The following is an 18,009-nucleotide window of genomic DNA, read 5'->3' on the forward strand; positions in this document are numbered from 1 at the left end:
TCCTGATAAGTACGGAGCCCGCGGTACATCACAGCTTTGGAAGATTGCATATCGTTTAGGATAAAGACGAGAGCGCTGAGTCGTGAGGCAACCATCTGCACATACAAACTAGGATAGGATGCATACATACATATCCTAAGTGGTCTTTTTGTGTGGCGCATGCAGATTCGATACGGAATAGTTTCAATTTTAAGGCGAAGAGTGGCAGTTTCCCACCAGTTGTGAATATCGTCGGAATGGGCACTGCTACTAAAAAGTATGAATTTCTCTCAATGTTGCAAGTGGAAGCGGATTTTAAAGTTGATCATTAACCTAGGTACGTACGATGTTCAGAATCCCATGTATTCCTTATGGAGAAAAGAACTCTAATCAAATGGAAGTTTAGACTTTTCCGCCTGCCAATCACATCTTCAATCAGTCCTCTTTCTGTTGATATATTTTTCTATGCCATCGGAAGATTGATATTCCTAAGAGAACAAGTAAAATAATACTCCCATAAGCATAATGCTAAGTTTTCACCTCCTACAGCCATCCAGCACACAGACCTAACTTTCTTCACCTCACTATAGGGAAAGGTCTGTGAGGGAGGAGCAGTTTAGGGTCCTCACGTTTGAATGGACACAAACTGTTCCCCCCTGCCCTTAAAGAGTGAGAGTATAGGACTTATTTGCGAAAGTAAAGTATAATAGCGTTTTCTTTTTATTTCTGCGATATAGAATTTGTATCGTTGCGAATGCGTTGAGTGATTTCAGTCCCAACCTAGGGATGATGTCCCTTCATCAATTTCATCTAATCATCGCTCATCGGGATTCGAACCGGACCCCTGGCGTCGTAGCACGCTGTACTAACCACTCTGTCGCGGAGATCGGCCCGACTTGTATCGGACCCGGTGTGTGACTCGCCTTAGCAAGGGTTGTACGTTCGACTCGCGATTGCGTGTCAATCATTTTGTGTTTGTCCCTGTCCTTCCCTGAAAGTACAAGTGCATCAGGAGCGTATATTCTAGGCTACCTAGGTTATTTGCGAAGCCTGAAGTCTAGAGAATAAAATACAGGAGAAAAATCGATCAGAAATTGTAAATAATATTATTCATATCAGTGATATATGATGATGCTGATTCTGGGGTTGGCAACCTTATTTCTTATGAGCTGGCAACCGGATTTCCTATAAGTTGGAAACCTGTTTTCTTATGAGTTGGCAACCTGTTTTCTTATGAGTTGGCAACCTGATTTCTTGTGAGTTGGCAACCTGATTTCTTGTGAGCTGGCAACCTGATTTCTTGTGAGCTGGCAACCTGATTTCTTGTGAGCTGGCAACCTGATTTCTTGTGAGTTGGCAACCTGATTTCTATAGGAGTTGGTAAATTTATTTCTATAGGAGTTGGTAAATTTATTTCTATAGGAGTTGGTAAATTTATTTCTATTCATAGGCTAGGACCACGTGACATAGTCCAGATGTTGGACTCCGTATACGCCACTGAAGCGCATCAATATTATAGTTGAAGGTGTACGTTGGTGTCATGTTCATGATGGAGTAGTAGAACTTTTGACCCATTTCGTCACTCATCCTCATCGCCACGACTGGCCTAGAGGCGTACAATAGCGACGAAAGGCAAACCAAGAACACGTTGAGAAATGTCGCCACGTGAGTCACGTGGTATGAAGCTGGAGCACGTGTGGAAAGAATGGTTGAGAGGGCGTTAGAATTATGTCCGTTTGTTTCTCGCGAAGGCGTCAGGTAGGGGACGCGTGAATTTATTGCTTCGCTTATCTGCGTGTCCTGCGAGCGCCTGCGGACAAATATAACGACACAGAGAGAGAAACAGGTGCAGCAGCCTTTGGTAATATTTACTGCATCTGCCTTAGCCAATGCGACTCCGCCCAGATGAATGGAGGAGACCCGCTCCGATATATGGTCGGGTAAACGTGGAGTTCCTGGTAATGATGAGCCGATAACCATTCCTTCTCATTATTGGATTCATGTGAACTGATTCTTATCATTAGATTCCTTTGAGCCGTTTTCTTATTACTCAAATCACATGAATCGATTCTTGTGGAGCGATTGTGTTGTTATTTTACGTCGAATTTCTGCTACTTTTGGATTCGATCCTGCACATAGGGGTTCTTTATGAGTGTCCTGTCATCAATTCCATCATATTCACTAGGGTCATCGTCGCGATTAGCCAATAGTGTTAAGAAAAACGATTCTAAATAACGAAAATACAATAGCCAGTGGAGCTATTCTTATGGCTATATTTACATTCTCATAATTCTATCCTGCCAGGGTGCGAAATCATTGAAAACGGGAGGGGGGAGAAAGTTCTTCATCTTCAAACCCTCTCCCCCACAAATATATACATATTTTTAATGTTAATAAAAGTAAAAATAAATTTCTCAATTAAAAATGTATTACAAATAATACTATTATTATTAATAGCATACAGGAAATTAATTTGGTACTTTTATACTCGTACATATCAGATATTGCAAAGAAGCTAATTTCTTTATCAACTGGTTAAAGACGTTAATAAATTATGAAATAGTTGAAGTGGTTTTATTATGTGTAAGTTTTTGTTTAGTTTAATATAAATCAATTAGATTTCATAGTTATTATTGTTTTGCATTCTTGTTTTACTTTTATTGTGCGTATTAATGTAGATTTCCTAACGATCTCTTGAGAGAGAATGCATTCAATACTCACAACTACACTAATTCGTGTGTTTTCGATATTATTCTTAGTAAAGTATATTTGAAATTACTTACCTTTTGTTTGTTATATCAAAAACTCTCCCCCCGGAAATTTTTGGTGGGGAAATTTTTGAGGCCAAGATTGTTGGTGGGGGGAAATCCCCCCCCCCAACATTTCCCACCCTGTCCTGCGCATTGCGCCGTCAGGTGGAGGTTGGACCCCACACATTCTCGATCTCGACCATACTGGGGGTGATGTGATAAGCATCGGAAATATTCCTACCTGAGATAATCCACTGAACCACCGCGGCCCGTCTCATCATTCGACACTTTTTCATTTTCGGGTCGCTGGAACTCTTCTATCGATTCAAAGAATCGATTCTCGACACCTGAATCGATTCTTGTGATTCGATTCTCGACTCACGTGAATCTATTCCTTTGAATCTATTTGCATGAATAATTCGTTCACTTTAATTCGTAAGCCTGAGATGCACTGATAGATTTTTTTTATTGAACATCATACGATGATAATTAATTTGCTGCTTCAGATTCGTATCAATACGCATTGTCGTACAAGCACATCAGAAATCATTCAAAGCATTTCTATTATAACGTGCAAGTAGAGCCTATCCGTGGATGTAAGAAGAAAAATAAGCATTAAGAACTTGCCCTCAACTTATCTCAGACACTCGCTTTGAATTTCGGGAAGTTGAAAGTGATTTACGGCCCCGCTTAACCATTCCCAGACACTCCCTTGACCTAAGGTGAGGGTGTGACGTGGCTCGAGAACCAGGCCTTTTATTATTATTTTTATTGTGCTGCGTTCCTAAGCTTATGTCCTTCTCTTTGTAAACGGTGGTTTCCATCTTCTTACACTGCATCGGCTACTGTTGGGTATCGGGGTCAAAATGTATACTCTGTGTCCAAGGGCGATCGTAGGATATTTTTAAGGGGGGGGGCGGAGAGGCAGAGTCATAGAAACTATTATCATTATTATTATTATTGTCATTACTAGTATTGTCATTACTACATGAGAAGAGGAATTAGAAGAAGACTTAAAGAAGAATAACATCATTACATTCCAACTCCTATATCTCTACACTACTTAGCTTCAAAATATCCATCCAATAGCAGGTATATTAAACCAGGCTAAAAGAATAGAATTCATAACATAGGAGTCAAAGGATTCTATTAGATATATCAAAACTATACACAACTAAGACAATATAAGATACCTAAGGATCTATACAAATAGCCACACAAACATTATATATCTATATAATAGATTATACGTATCTGTTTTTCTATATACTATAATACATTTTATATTTTTCGTTAGGAGACATTAACTACAATTTTAATATATGCATATGTTTCATATTAGTACTTTTCATTTTTATCCATATGTCATTACTACTACAACTACTACTACTTATGTCTTTTTTCTAAATTACATTCATTTGTAATTTCCATATTCTGTGTATCTAAAAACAATTTTCATAACTGTATACTTAACATTAATTCATGTAGGACAAAAAACTGTTTTTTATAGTTAGATCATCAGTGTAAAATAGAATGTGAGGTTAAATGTAACCCTACTTCAAATAATAATAATAATAATAATAATAATAGTTGCTGTAACTTACTTCCTGTAGCCGGCCTTCGTGGCGGAGTGGTTAACACATCACGCTACGACGCCAGGGGCCCCGGGTTCGAATCCCGGTCTAGTTTGCGAGTGTTATTTCATCATTCGCAAGTTAGCCAAAAGTGGCACAAAAAGCGAAGTAAAATAAAGCAAATCAATCAATTACTTCCTGTAAGTCACAGAAAACAATATATTTTTAAATAAATTATCGCTAGAATTTCACCATTCGAATTACATTAAGAAATCTCAGGGGGGACAAGTGTCTTCTCTGCCCCCCCCCCCCTTTTGCGGGCACCCTTGCATGTGGATTCTATGGTGTAGTGGTTATCGTATCGTACTTCGCATCCAGGAAACCTGAGGATTCCTTGTGTTGTCTCATCATTTCATCTTCCATAATCATCTCAAAATAAGTCGCGATCTCCGGTTTTGGGAGGACAATTGCAGATATGCTTGTATGTGATGTGGCCACAAATATGGCGGCGATGAGAGACTATGCGCTGACCACGCATCGCGCAAGGAAAAGATCAACACGTTCAACTGTACCAATGTATGTACCAAAAGGGTGCAACCGTAATTTGATGCATCTCAAGTTGTTGGTGTGGGGGGGGGAGGTGCAGTCCGATTGTCAGCCCTTGGTTTAGGATTGTTGCATCAAGATTACATTTTAGTGGTAATAATAATTAAGGCTCAGCCGATTCCGGTGTTTAGGTATCGGTTGGTACCAGTGATATCAGTATCGAGAAGTATCGTTTCGATTTTATTTACCGATACTTTTCCGATGTTTTGATTATTCTCGGGGTTCGCAAAAATGGGGCGCGACACTTTCGCGTAGTCTAACAATATTATGTGATAAACTGTATTTTGTGATTACATAACAGGTATTTTAATGTCCTGATGTAATTTTTAAATATTTTGAAGGAAAACTCTGGCAAATTTATGCTTCTAATTAGAGTGAAATGCAAAATAATACAGTAAAACCTCGTTAATCCGGACTAAGGAGGGGATAAGTTGACCGGTTTAACGAAAGTCCGGATTAACTGAAATAACCTAAAAGAACAGTAGAAAGTGCATTAAAACTCCGTTTATAACAATAAAACACGTTTATTATGGTGCATTTAAAGGGCATATGCCCAAGTACACTATACAGTACGGTACAAAGTCTGCGGGAAACAGAATTTCATCAGTGGTTGACTGTCTTTTCTTTGGAAAGTTCTTTTGTTGACTTCTTGCCACATTTAAAACCCTACATCCTTTTTTATCCTGTCCGGATTAAGCGATGTCCGGCTTAATCACTGTCTGTGATTGATTTGTTTCACTTTACGTCACTTTTCTGCCACTTTTGGCTAATTGCGAAGATGAGAATCATTGGTGATATGATTAAATTGATGAAGAGACACACAAACACCCATGCCCAGGCCAGGATTCGAACCTGGGACCTCTGGGTGAGCTGTACGAAGTAAACATTCTAGCATATAGTGCATCACATGGATAAAAGTACCCTTTGATACTTTTATCTGTGCTGGTGCACAAAAAATGCATCAGCAGTTATGTCACTGCCGCCAAGACATTGACAATTTGGGTTCCGTGTGCATAATTATTATCGGCTTATCTCTTGTTGTGGTGAAAGACGATCCCCTTCTTCTTCGGAAAGAATTCTCTCGCAAGGACATCCACCACGCTGCATACAATCTGGTAAACAAAGCTCTCGACGATTCGTCACGAAATTCCGAAGAAGGAACTTTCTACAATGTACTTGAGGGTGCCCACGCACCCAACCCACATCATGCACCACTCGAGCACCCCGATTTGTCTTCTGGATAAAGCACCAACCTTTTTAATTGTTGTTAATTGTATCGTTCTGGAGCTCCAAATCGCCATATATGCTTGCTCAACCATGATGAAGCGTGTTTGTTTATCTTCACAGCGCAATAGTTGCATATTCCAAGCTTTACTGATGATACAAAGGGTAAATAGTAGCATGGCGTCGGGCAAGGTCCATTGCACCTTCGTTTCCAGTGGTAAAAGCGCTTGGATTCGCTCTTCTCGTGGTTGACAATCTCGTGGATTATCTCATTGTTCGTCATTGTTTACTTTGCCTTGTGCAATTAAAGCGATTGCTTGCTTTTGTGCATTTCTTGTTGAGAGGTTGTTCTGTTCGTGGAATTGTGTTGAGTTCTGGCGACATCCTTATTCGAGTGTTCCTCTTTATGCGCAAGTTTCTCCTTATTTTTTCGTGACAAAAGCTGCTTGTAAGGCTCGGCTGGACCTTTGGCATGCAAATGGGCGATTTTTTTCAAATTTTCCTCTCCATTCGAAAAACGTCTTGGATATTTCAAAATATGAAACATTACATCAGCTTAGAATTCCTTCTAGAGCATTGACGTGAATTTTCATGTAGTTTTCTTTCATTATTGTCTAGATATTATCAAAGTTTAATAGACTTATGTAATCACGAAACTATTGATACGAATATCTAGACAACAGTGAAAGAAAACTACACGAAAATTCACGTCAATGCTCTAGAAGGAATTCTAAGCTGATGTAATGTTTCATATTTTGAAATATCCAAGACGTTTTTCGAATGGAGAGGAAAATTTGAAAAAAATCGCCCATTTGCATGCCAAAGGTCCAGCCGAGCCTTAAATTTTAGTGCCATAGAGGTGATATCAGCAGCAGTGGCATATGGGAAGTGTCATCACTAGCATTAAAATCCTCAGTGTATAAAATGCTATACATACGTTAAGAACTGCAATTGCTATTCTATCGTGCTGTTTAAGGACAGGAGGAACAGTTTGTGTCCAGTCAGACGTGAGCGAGGACCATAAACAGCTCCTCCCCCACTGATTTTTCCCCGCGCTGAGCTCGGGAAACATATGTATGTACGCTGGATGGTCATAGGAGGAGATAACTTAGCATTATGCTTATGGGAGTATTATTTTACTTGTTGTCTTAGGAATATCACACTTCAGATAGCGTAGAATAACACATGAATGGAAAGAAGAGACGTTGAAGATTTGATTTGTCGTTGGAAAAGGTCGTGCACACCTGGTGCGAAACTGTCACTCTTCGCCTTAACGGACGAGAAAGACATGCAAGTTTCAACTGCTAATTTTAAAAAAATAATAATAACACAACCTCTTTGCTATTAAAATTGTAAGTACGCTACCGATCAAGAGCCATTGTCTTATCTCTCTCTTTCGCTGCTTTGCTATTTCCATGTTTGTACCCTATTTTTTTTTCACATTCTCCTTGCTTGGTTTCCTGACGCTGTATCATACTGTCTTCGTGATGTCATATGTATATTTTTTCTCACTGTCTTAATGGATCCAGGGGAGGCTGTGTCGGGTTAAGAAACTTCTCCGGCTCGCATTTTTTCTTAAAACAATTATTTAAAAGAAACGTCTGATGCCTCAAAAGATGGAGAACTGGCTTTAACTTTTGTTTGTGCTCCTCTTATTCTCTGTTTCCATCTTTGCACTCATTACTTCCCTGGAAACCTTTATTTCAGGGTTGTTAAAGGTCCAGGAATTTTAAATAAATTCAATTCCGGTCCAGGAGAGAAAATCAGTAAGCGTAAATGGGTTCTGGGCCGTAAAGAGAGTTTTTATCTGTAAAGTATTTCGGTCCAGGAACCTTTTTTCCGGCTCAGTTTAAATACCGTCCAGGGACTTTTTTCCGAATCAATTTAAATTCGTTCCTGGAACCTTTTTTCAATGAAACAATACGCAACTTGGACCGGATTTAAATTGTGCGAGAAAAAAGGTTCCGGTCCTGCAGCTGATCCAAATAGAACCTATTGGAATGTATGGGTTCCTGGATATTTAACAACCCTGTTTTATTTTCCTCTTACACTGTCTCCTACAACCTTCTTTCGATTCCTTTCTCTTACCTCTACGTTATCAATCTATTATTCTCACCTACTTCAGTCAGGATGTTTTATCTGTCTCATTTAATGCATGATTTACTCTTTCTGCTCCTTCAGTACCCCTCCCAATGTCGTTCTTTTGTTTTCACACGTCTGAATTCTTCTGTGCTTTCTGACCTTTCAAGCTTGGCCATCCCTGCTATTTCTTTCTCCTATACTTCCTCTGCATGGATCATTCTCTATCCCAGGCCACGTCAACCCGTCATACTTGTAAAAGAGAGCTCTCGTATGCGCTCGTTTGCAGAGCGAGCGGCGGCGCTGTAGGGTCGTAAGAGGGCAGAACCGAGGGAGTGAACGAACAGAAGGCTTCGTCGGTCCCGTTGGCACACTTAATTGTGTCACTGCAATCATGGCAGAGGAGCTTGTGTGAATAGGGCGCATTCCACAGCACTATTGCTTACGCCTCAACGTAATCGTTCCCGCCACTCCTGCTCTGCTGGCCTTGAGGCGCAGTGTGCAGGCGTGAAACTCGCACCGCACGGTGCTCAGGCATTCTCCTCGTTACCTTTATTTTTCTCAGACTACAGCGTAGCCTATTTCGGGTAAAATACCTTTCAACAGTTTTCTGACGAGTCAACGCATCGAATCCCATCACTACCATTTTTAGAATCCCGAACCAGAGTCCTGAGCTCTTTCAGATCAATAGTCACCCACGCTGTACTCAAGATGTTCTGCCAGAAAAAGAGTGTGACAAATTGGATCACCGCCAGTAATGGAAGTCGGGAAAGCCACGTCGGTTGCTAAGAAACGATGTTGATGTAACCAAGGTATCCTGGGTTCATTTCCCAGTTCGGATTTCCATATTAAACGGCAGGTTCAGTCCCGATTAGCCTATTTGATCATAAAGTTGAACCGAATTGAATCTGCAAGGGGTGAGAGATAACAGTGAAGGTTACAATTATAATTGTGAGAATTTAACTCTCATGGCTTTTCCGTCAACTACCAAAGAACTGCACTAAAAGAAAAAATATTTTTCAGTCATGTTAAGACATCCAGAATGAAGGACCTGCTGGTGCTACCTGTGGTTAACGTGATGCGCTACGAAGCCACAGACTCTTGTCATTTATTTCATCATCATCGCAATTAATCTAGAGAGGCAGAAAAGCAACGTAACAAAATTTAAAAACTCACCCTTTGTACTGTTCTAGTCTCAGCCCTTATGTCTGCAATACCTTAGGACAGTGTCCTCCCGCGGGCGCTGTCTTAGAGGGGCGCTGCGAAATATTCAAATATATTGATTATTGAATCAATGATATGATTGTTCCAAATATGTGTTTAATAAGTACTTTTTACACATAAAATGCTTCTTAATTTGAAATATGTGTTTACTAACACAACGTTGCAAGTGTTAGATTGGCCTACATTCTGACTTGGTCGCCACTGAAAAATCTTGAAAGTCTAAGGGCGCCGTGAAACGAAAAGTTTGGGAATCACTGCCCAAGGGGATAATTTCGATTGCCTTGTATTAAAGAGGATCCGACTTCGATAATTGATTGGGCCATAAATCTGGTGGTTTGTATCTCACTTTAAACTGTAGGTCCAGTCCCAGTTTGCATGCATAAAAGTTTCCTGTTTTTTTATTGATTGATTTGGTGTTTCAAATCCACGTTATGCACAGTAAGGCTAATCGGGATTGGACCTACAGTTTAAAGTGGGATCCGAACTACTGTGTGCCGCCACCGAACCCGGGACCCCTTGATTGCAAGGCGACGACGCTAACACTGCGTCATCGGGGAGGCCCACGTGTGCAGGTCTTTGTGATGGAGTGTGTAGCACAGTTTGCTACGACACCAGAAGCCCCATCTATTTCTTACGATTCTTCCTAATTGTCGCGATCAACCTAGAGAGGTAGAATAACGACGCAAAGTTTGAAGACCCTTTTTCATAGGCTTTGCAGGAATCCGGGAGGTCAAGGAGCGTAGCAGCAAAGCCTTAGGCGATGCAGACTTACAACTCAATTATCTCTTGATGCTCAACTGTTTCAATCAACATTTTCTCCGCGGGCCAGGTAGCTCTTGCTCCAAATTACTTTTTCTTTGTAGAATCTTGTTTGTTTATTTAATAACTTTCTTGGCTTTCTCCTTCCCTCTCTTTCTCTAATGCGGATCATGTCGTTTATTGTGTTACGCAAAAGCTTTCTCAGAAGCCGGTGAGGAAATCTTTCTCCTACAGCACGTTACATTTTAGCCTTCTCACGATTCCTCATTTGGGCATTTCCTGGATTTTTTCACCCTTACGCCGGCGTGTTTCCGCGAAAGACTGAACCAAAGCAATTACAACCAGCTGTTGTCATCATTCTGGCTGATTAGGTTTTAGGAAACTGAAGACAGGTTTCAGCGTGATGTGATGATGTGACGAAACTGAAGAAAATCAGCTCGGGGATGAACTGGGTCACAGGAACAACCGCGAAAATTTTCCCGCTTAATCCACTTAATCAGTTTCTCACGTTGCTTTTTCGTTTACTCCAGTACTGAATGTTGGTTTCGCTCTTAATCCTGTTCACGAGTGTTCCTTTACGACCTTTTATTCCCGCATTGAAATTTGATTTCGCGCGATTAATATTTTGTGCGGGTATTCGTGTAGATTTCTGTCATGCTAAATTCTATCCGGATGATTAATCTTAATATGTCAGTTCCTTGCCTTTTTTGTCCTATCGTCTATTGATATACACAAGTCTTCCCTAATAGCATAGGCGCCGACTCCATGGGGCTTGGGGGGTAGCTCGAGCCCCCCCAATGTTAAGGATGTGGGGGCAAAGCCCTCAAAATAATTTTGCTTAAGAGGATCTAATGTATTATTTTGCTTCTCTTGTAAAGTTTACTCTGAATTATGCCACATGAACTTAACTTTAAATACACATTTAAAATTTTCTAGACCATCAACTTTGGGGGGCAGAGACAGCAAAACACATGACTTATTACTATATACCAAGTATGTAATTATGAGTATTGTTAAAATTTGTACTAAAAAAAAGTTTCAAAAGACGATGTGCATGAACTAGGGTAGTGGATGGGATGTTTGGGCTACAAATGGCTCTCACATGACATTCAGAACGAGATCATTGATATATTAGGGAGATCTGTTTTGAGCTCCGTGGTAGCAGATATTAAAAGTCGGGAATATTTTGCTATTATGGTTGACGAAACTTGTGACATATCCATCCATGGACAATTAATATTCTGCATTCGAACTGTGAATAAAAATTTTGATATTTTTGAGGAATTCATGGGCTTTTATGAGATTCCGAACACTGAGGCCAAAACTTAAATAAGGGAGAGAGTGAGTCATTCATTAATTTAATTTATTTCAGTCAACAGAGCCCCCCCCCCAATAATTTTGACAAGTCGGCGCCCCTGCCACTACATATTGCACCGTGTCATGAAGGCACATTTAGGGTAGGAATCATAGGGTACATATTCTCGATTTCGGCCATCTTGGAGGCGGTGATCAGTACCTCGCTCCGACCGGCTTTACCCCCAGGTACCCATTAATTTGAAGAAGGATGCTGGGACAAGGCCAGAGAAACTCCCACCTTAGATCATTCACCTTGGGAATCGAACCTGGGTCTCTCGCGTGGCAGTCAGACGCCATTCCGACTAGACGACCGCGGTTCCTGTCTTCCCCAATACTCTATGAGAAAGATTTAACGTATTGGACTGAGATATCGCGTAGCCCAGTGGTTAGCGCTTTTGTTTTTGATGTGATGAGTCCCAGGTTTCATCCACGTTAACCCAGCACCATAAGAATAGTAAATGGTATACTAACGGCGTAAGCCAGAAGATGGCATTTTTTGAGACTTGACCTTGCGTCACTCAGTAAAAAGCGGCTTGGCAGGAACTGGCCCTGAACGGGCTGTTCCACCACGGACTTTATTTTGTGTTATAGGAGTTTCATAGAGTATTCAGGCGTAGACAAAAATTTAAATAATTCAGGCGCCAGCATTATAAAGGGTGACTCAAAGTTATTCAGATAACTTTCGATACACGTCAAGTTTTGATTCACGTAGTCCATTAGTACCGAACTCACCCACCAGTAGCGCTGTCAGCAATGTTCTTGAAAATGGCTACTAATTCGTCAGTTCGACGAGGATGACCAAGATGGACGCCTTTACTATCAGCAAGATGGGGCACCACCTCACTACCACGTAGGAGTCCGAGATTTTCTTGATACCCGATTCGCAGGTCGGTGGATTGGTCTTGCAGGTCCAGTTGCATGGCCACCTCGCTCACCAGATTTGACCCCGCTAGATTTTTTCTTGCGGGGTTTCATTAAATATCGGGCTTTTGTACCACCTTTACCTGCTGATTTTGCTGAGCTGATACTTCGAATTAACGCCTGACTTACTGGTGAAAGTCTGGAATGAAATCGACTTCAGGTGGGATGTATGCCACATTACAAATGGTAGCCACGTAGACCCAACAAACTTGATGTGTTTTGCTTTGCAATGGCACCTCAACCGACTCTATAAGTTATCTGAATACATATATATATGCTTTCAAAGTTGTAAAGTCCTTTTTGAATCACCCTGTATTTTTGAATCTTAAAACATTAAATGTATCATTTAATAAAAGATTGGAATAAAAGTAATTTATTCTTGCATCGGTGTTGCCTCCTAAAGTAGGCCCTACCAGTAACATCATACAGCAATATAGCCTATTCTAATAGCCGACTCAACCTTATCGCTGCAAATTTTAAAATTCGGCTAACAAGTGCAAAAAAATCTAATGACATGTTTATTATTCTGATTAAATGATACACATGACACAGAAAACACACAAAAATTTTTAAAAAACACTTACTGTATTCGTTATTTTTTAAAAAAATAGTATTGGAAATGTACATAATAACATACATGCATTGTACTATATTTTCACTTACTGTTTTTGTTTCTTCTTTGTAGGTTCGCGATTTGGTGGAAAGGTGTTCCTGCCCCACGCAGTTTCCGATGATCAGGGTGTCCGAGGGGAAGTACAGGATTGGAGACACCAAAGTCCTCATCTTTGTCAGGGTAAGTGACGCCTAACAATATTTTGTACAGTCAGAAGGTCACCATTGTCATGGAATCATTGCAAAACACCACAAGCTCCTCTATTTATATTGATTTTAGGCAGTTAAGACAGGTACTGGAACAATTCAAGAGACAAATGCCCAACGCAAATTTATTTTGTAGGATAGAGTGTAATTTGTAGGAACTTTTGTGTTCTTCAGTGAGTCTCTAATGGCGGCCATTTTCTCCTGACGAGACGTGTGCTGTAAGTGCTGGCAACCCTGCGTTACACTTCCCAAGTTTGCTTTAAAATCACTTTACGCATAGACAGGCTAATCAGGACAGGACCTACAGTTTAGAGTGGAATTTGAAGCACTGTGTACTTCTGCCGGGTATCGAATCTGGAACCTCTTGATTACAATGCGACAGAATAATCACTACGCCATCGAGGAGCCCAGAAAAATAATAGAAGCCGTCATGGTAATGATCCAAAGCCGGTAATAAAAATGGGACACCTAAATCCTGAATACTCGCTTCCATGTAAGGAGTTAGGTGTGTTGCCTAACTCTACGGCGGTGGTAGACGTTGCCATTGAAAATTTGCTATTAAGATCCACTTATCGCCGTATTGTTAGGAAACACACATAAGGAAAAGGGGAGGAGGATGAGAGTTGGAGGAGTTGGTTAGCGCACTGGATCCCAACGACGGGGAAAAGAGAAATTGTACGCTTGAAGAGGACTTAAGATGTGCTCTCTCGAAACGGACAAAGTTTAGTTAACATGACATGTCTAATTGCATGCTAATAGAAATGGACCCATTCACAATCACTTTTCAGCAGCTGCCAATCAGGCACGTATCTATAAATATATTTTGGGGGAGGGGGTCCAACCAAGTGTCTCATTAATAATAATAATAATATAAAAACAAGTCAATTATAATTACATTAAATTGATAAAATACTAATTAAAATATATTAATATTAAATTATTGTTACACGAATAAATAAAATTATGGTATATGTAACAGCACGTATTCATTACCTAGGGTACGTGTAGTTAAGATCGGCATAATTTGCATAAAAACAAGTGCCCTGGCAAATAAATTAATGTCAAATAGATGAAGAATTGAATGTGTGTTGAATAACAAAAAGAGATGTTGGATACGATTGGCGAAAAGTAAATTTTCTGGTTAAGATTTTATGCATATTATCATAAATAGTAGTGTGCAAGCATAAATCTTTGGCACTGTCCTTCAAAGGATTAGGCTATAATCCTTGCCTTCCAGTAAGTTCAGAGGAAATTATAACCATCGATTATGAAACAACAAATAGTAAACAAGTATATATATATATTTAATTTAGTACTTGTTAAGTCTTTGGGTGGGGGTCCAGACCCCGTTGACCCCCTCCCTAAATACGTCCTTGCTGTCAATGTTTTTCGGTTACCGCATTTGCAGAAACTGAAGGTCCTTAGTCATTTCCGACTCAGAACCAAGGCCCAGATGAGAGACAGCACATGTAGCCTTACAATCATTTCTGTGCAGTAGTTTCCGACTCAACGTGCATTGTTGTAACAGCAAAGGAGCTACGCAATACGCAATTGGCTCCAAACGTACCGCGAAGAAAGAACAAACGCGACCTGGTTTGAAGCACCGGTATCTTCCAGCAGGCAGACAAAAGGGGTCGAGGGAGTGGAGAAGACCTGCCCGATTCCACCGTAAGCTCTTTGGAAACGAAGGCACGTGTATTAGATGCTTGGCTCCGTTGTTTTGAGGGTTGCATGGCTTTGCGTCACAGCGTTGCACCGTGAACCGCCATAAAACGCGGGAATCCTTTGTTTCCAACTTCGCAGATTGCGGAGCTTTTTGAAGCGCGGAATTCTTCTGGCGGTTGTCTTCTGCAGCACTGATTTTGTTCTGGCGACAATGTTCAGTGAAGGGCGACCCAGAAATAAGGATTTGGTGGGTGTCAAGTGAGTTTTTCTCCCCCCACTCCCTGTCATGCCTAGAACTAATAAATTCCAGTACGTATTTTTTGGCAGACAACCAGAAAGAAAATTAATCCCCCTTGAAAGGATTTTAAAATTGTACTTCATGGTAGGCCACGAATATGCACAAACATAATTTACCCAGTTTCTGAGGTTATATGCCAATTTTGTCTCGTAGTCACGGTATATTTACTAACTAGCTCTCTAGCGTTCTTACACCCGAAGATTTATTGCTGCAGCAACACAAGCCTTCCATCTGTCCCTATCCTGGGCAAGATCAATCCAATCTTTTCCATCCTTACCGATTTCCTTTATGTCCATCTCACCGATATCCCTCCATCTTCTTCTTGGCCTTCCTATAGGTCTCTTACCATCAGGTTTCCCAACAAGAATCCTGTGAACTCCTCTTTCCTCTCCCATTCGTGTCACATGGACTGCACCTAAGTCTTCTTGATTTAATTATTCTAATAATATCTGGACAGGAATACAAATTGTATAGTTCTACATTATGTAACCTTCTCCACTTACCTGTCTCCTCGTCCCTTTTAGGTCCAAATATTTTCCTAAGGATTTTATTTTCAAATACTCTTAATTTATATTCCTTTTTTAATGTAAGGGGCCAAGTTTCACATCCCTAGCCACGGTATATATTTAATCACTTAATACATTAACATTCTGAAACATATTATCACTTGCAAGTATGACAAACCTTTAGTGTGCACAGAAACAAAATAATAATACTAACAACAAAAATAAGAAGAAGCTGTGGAATCACGTTCTTCTTGTGAAGAGCTCTACCCTGAGGAGTTAGTTTGCTCAATCTGATGTTTTCTTTTCCAAATACTAACTTTATCTCCCAGTTGCTTCCTTGCTTCCTTGTCTCTTCTGCCCAAGGATTTACGAAGTCTTGTCTGTAAATAAAATATGTGCAGCTTGGTGCACGAGGTTGTGTAAGTAGTTTCTTTCGTTGGTGCTAACCCACCCCTCCTCGTCTCAGAGGTGCACTTATATGGGTCGAACCTGCAGCTACGTCATTTTCCCGTATTTTCCGGCTGCAAGACCACACCAGGATATTTTCTCTGGGGAGGCAGCAAAGTGGGGGGAACGTGGGGTTATGTTATTCTCCCAGTTAAGGAAAATCTCATAGAGCATCCTCAAGTAGGATAATTTGCATATGCATCCCTCCACCCACTGCATTTTCTCCATTTTGTTCCATACAATCATCCCCATAAGAATTTCTACCTCGATCACTGAGGGGCAGAGTAAGGTTTCACACCTTGACCTTAAGTCATAAAAGCTCAAATATTACCTTTTATTGTTTTACAAATAATAAAATTGAATTGAAAATACCTTGGCGTTGTTGTCAAGTTCAGACTTGAGTTCACTATTTAAATGAAATCTGGATTCGACGTATTTCCTTTCCATAAGCATTTGCCAGTTTGTAGGTCAACAGTTCTTTGTCCTTTTGCACTTTTTCGGGATGCACAAAGATCAGTGGCAGACCTCTTAATCTGCTGTCTTTCACGGCACCCCTCATTCATGTTTTCACTCTACTATTTCACCACTCGTGCAGTTTTCCCAGATATCTTGGGGGGTCAAGCATTCCTCCTGACCCCCCTCTGCGGGCGTCCTTATTCGGCAGCCTTTTGCTTGAATTCAGTTGTATTGCCATCCCTTCTCTTTTGCCCCCTGCGTCATAGGGCATATGCCTTGTAAAAACCCCTTGGTGTTCGTGACGGCTCTAAAGGCCAGTGAGCTCTCATTTTAAGTAGAATAGAATAGAATTTATTTCCAGTATGAGCCTTTATAGCTGTACATACCATACAAGGATGAAACATTTTTAGTACAATTTTCCTAACCCTTCCTCCTCTCAGTCTACTTCCACATTCACACTGCTTGGGAGTTCACAAACACTATTTCATTTCAACTCTTTTACTACACTTGCATTGTTACGTGAGTGATTAATAAATTTTCTCACATTTAGTAGCCCCTCCCCCCCCCCCCCCCCGTTTCACACATGTTCGCTATCTCCACTGAGCTTCTTTGCTCTCTTTACCCAGGCGTAGTGTAGGAAAGTTCCCAGATTCCTTATTTGCGCCTCCCCCCCCCTCGGTCTCTCCCTCCTAATAACGCTTGTCATTATATTCTCAATGTTTGCTTAATTTTTTCCCCTGATATATTTTTGTCTTGCCTCCCCTGTTTCTTTGCACTGGAGGAGAATGTGAAATCCGTATCCACTATTTTTGCTGATGTTAACGATATTTTTGCGTCGCATTCTGCCAAAATGTTCTTTTTGTTAATGTTTTCCAATAAATCAGGTAAGGGCATATCATTACTCTCACCTTTTTGGCCACATCAACAAATTGCTGTGGTCAGTTGGGCTGATTATAGCCGTTTCTGAAGAGTTGGTAGTTATGTGGAAAAGCAAAGGCATTCTGATGTAATTTACTTGGAAAAGGCGAAGGTAGTAGCAGCCACCATTGATCATTTGGCCACGCCTGTTCCGACGAAATCCCTATCCGCAAAGCGTGTAATTAGAGATGACCTGATAGCATTCACAAGTGTTGATATGCACAAATTGACCGCTTCGTAGGGCCGTATATCAAAGTTAAAACAAGGCCACTTACCTGCTGTTAACAAAGGTTCTCTTATATTCCATCCTCGGCTACTGACGAGTAGGTGTGTATCTGTGTTATTTTGCATGCCTTTTCTGCCTCTTGAGGCTAATCGCGACGATGAAGATAAGCAATGATGGCATGAAATCGATGAAGGAACATCCA

General features: G+C 40.6%; 1 protein-coding gene across 1 annotated transcript in view; it reads left to right on the top strand.

Annotated features, from left to right (window-relative positions):
* Positions 1-18,009, top strand: part of pigs (GAS2-like protein pickled eggs) — a 297,653-nt gene that overhangs the window by 257,322 nt on the left and 22,322 nt on the right. Inside the window, exon 4 of the mRNA XM_083140426.1 lies at positions 13,158-13,265. Within this exon, the coding sequence (XP_082996552.1) occupies positions 13,158-13,265 (108 nt within the window). The remainder of the gene's footprint in view (positions 1-13,157; positions 13,266-18,009) is intronic.

The sequence above is a fragment of the Lepisma saccharinum genome, chromosome 18 (genome assembly GCF_977018435.1).
Source record: "Lepisma saccharinum chromosome 18, izLepSacc3.1, whole genome shotgun sequence".
NCBI lineage: Eukaryota > Metazoa > Arthropoda > Insecta > Zygentoma > Lepismatidae > Lepisma > Lepisma saccharinum.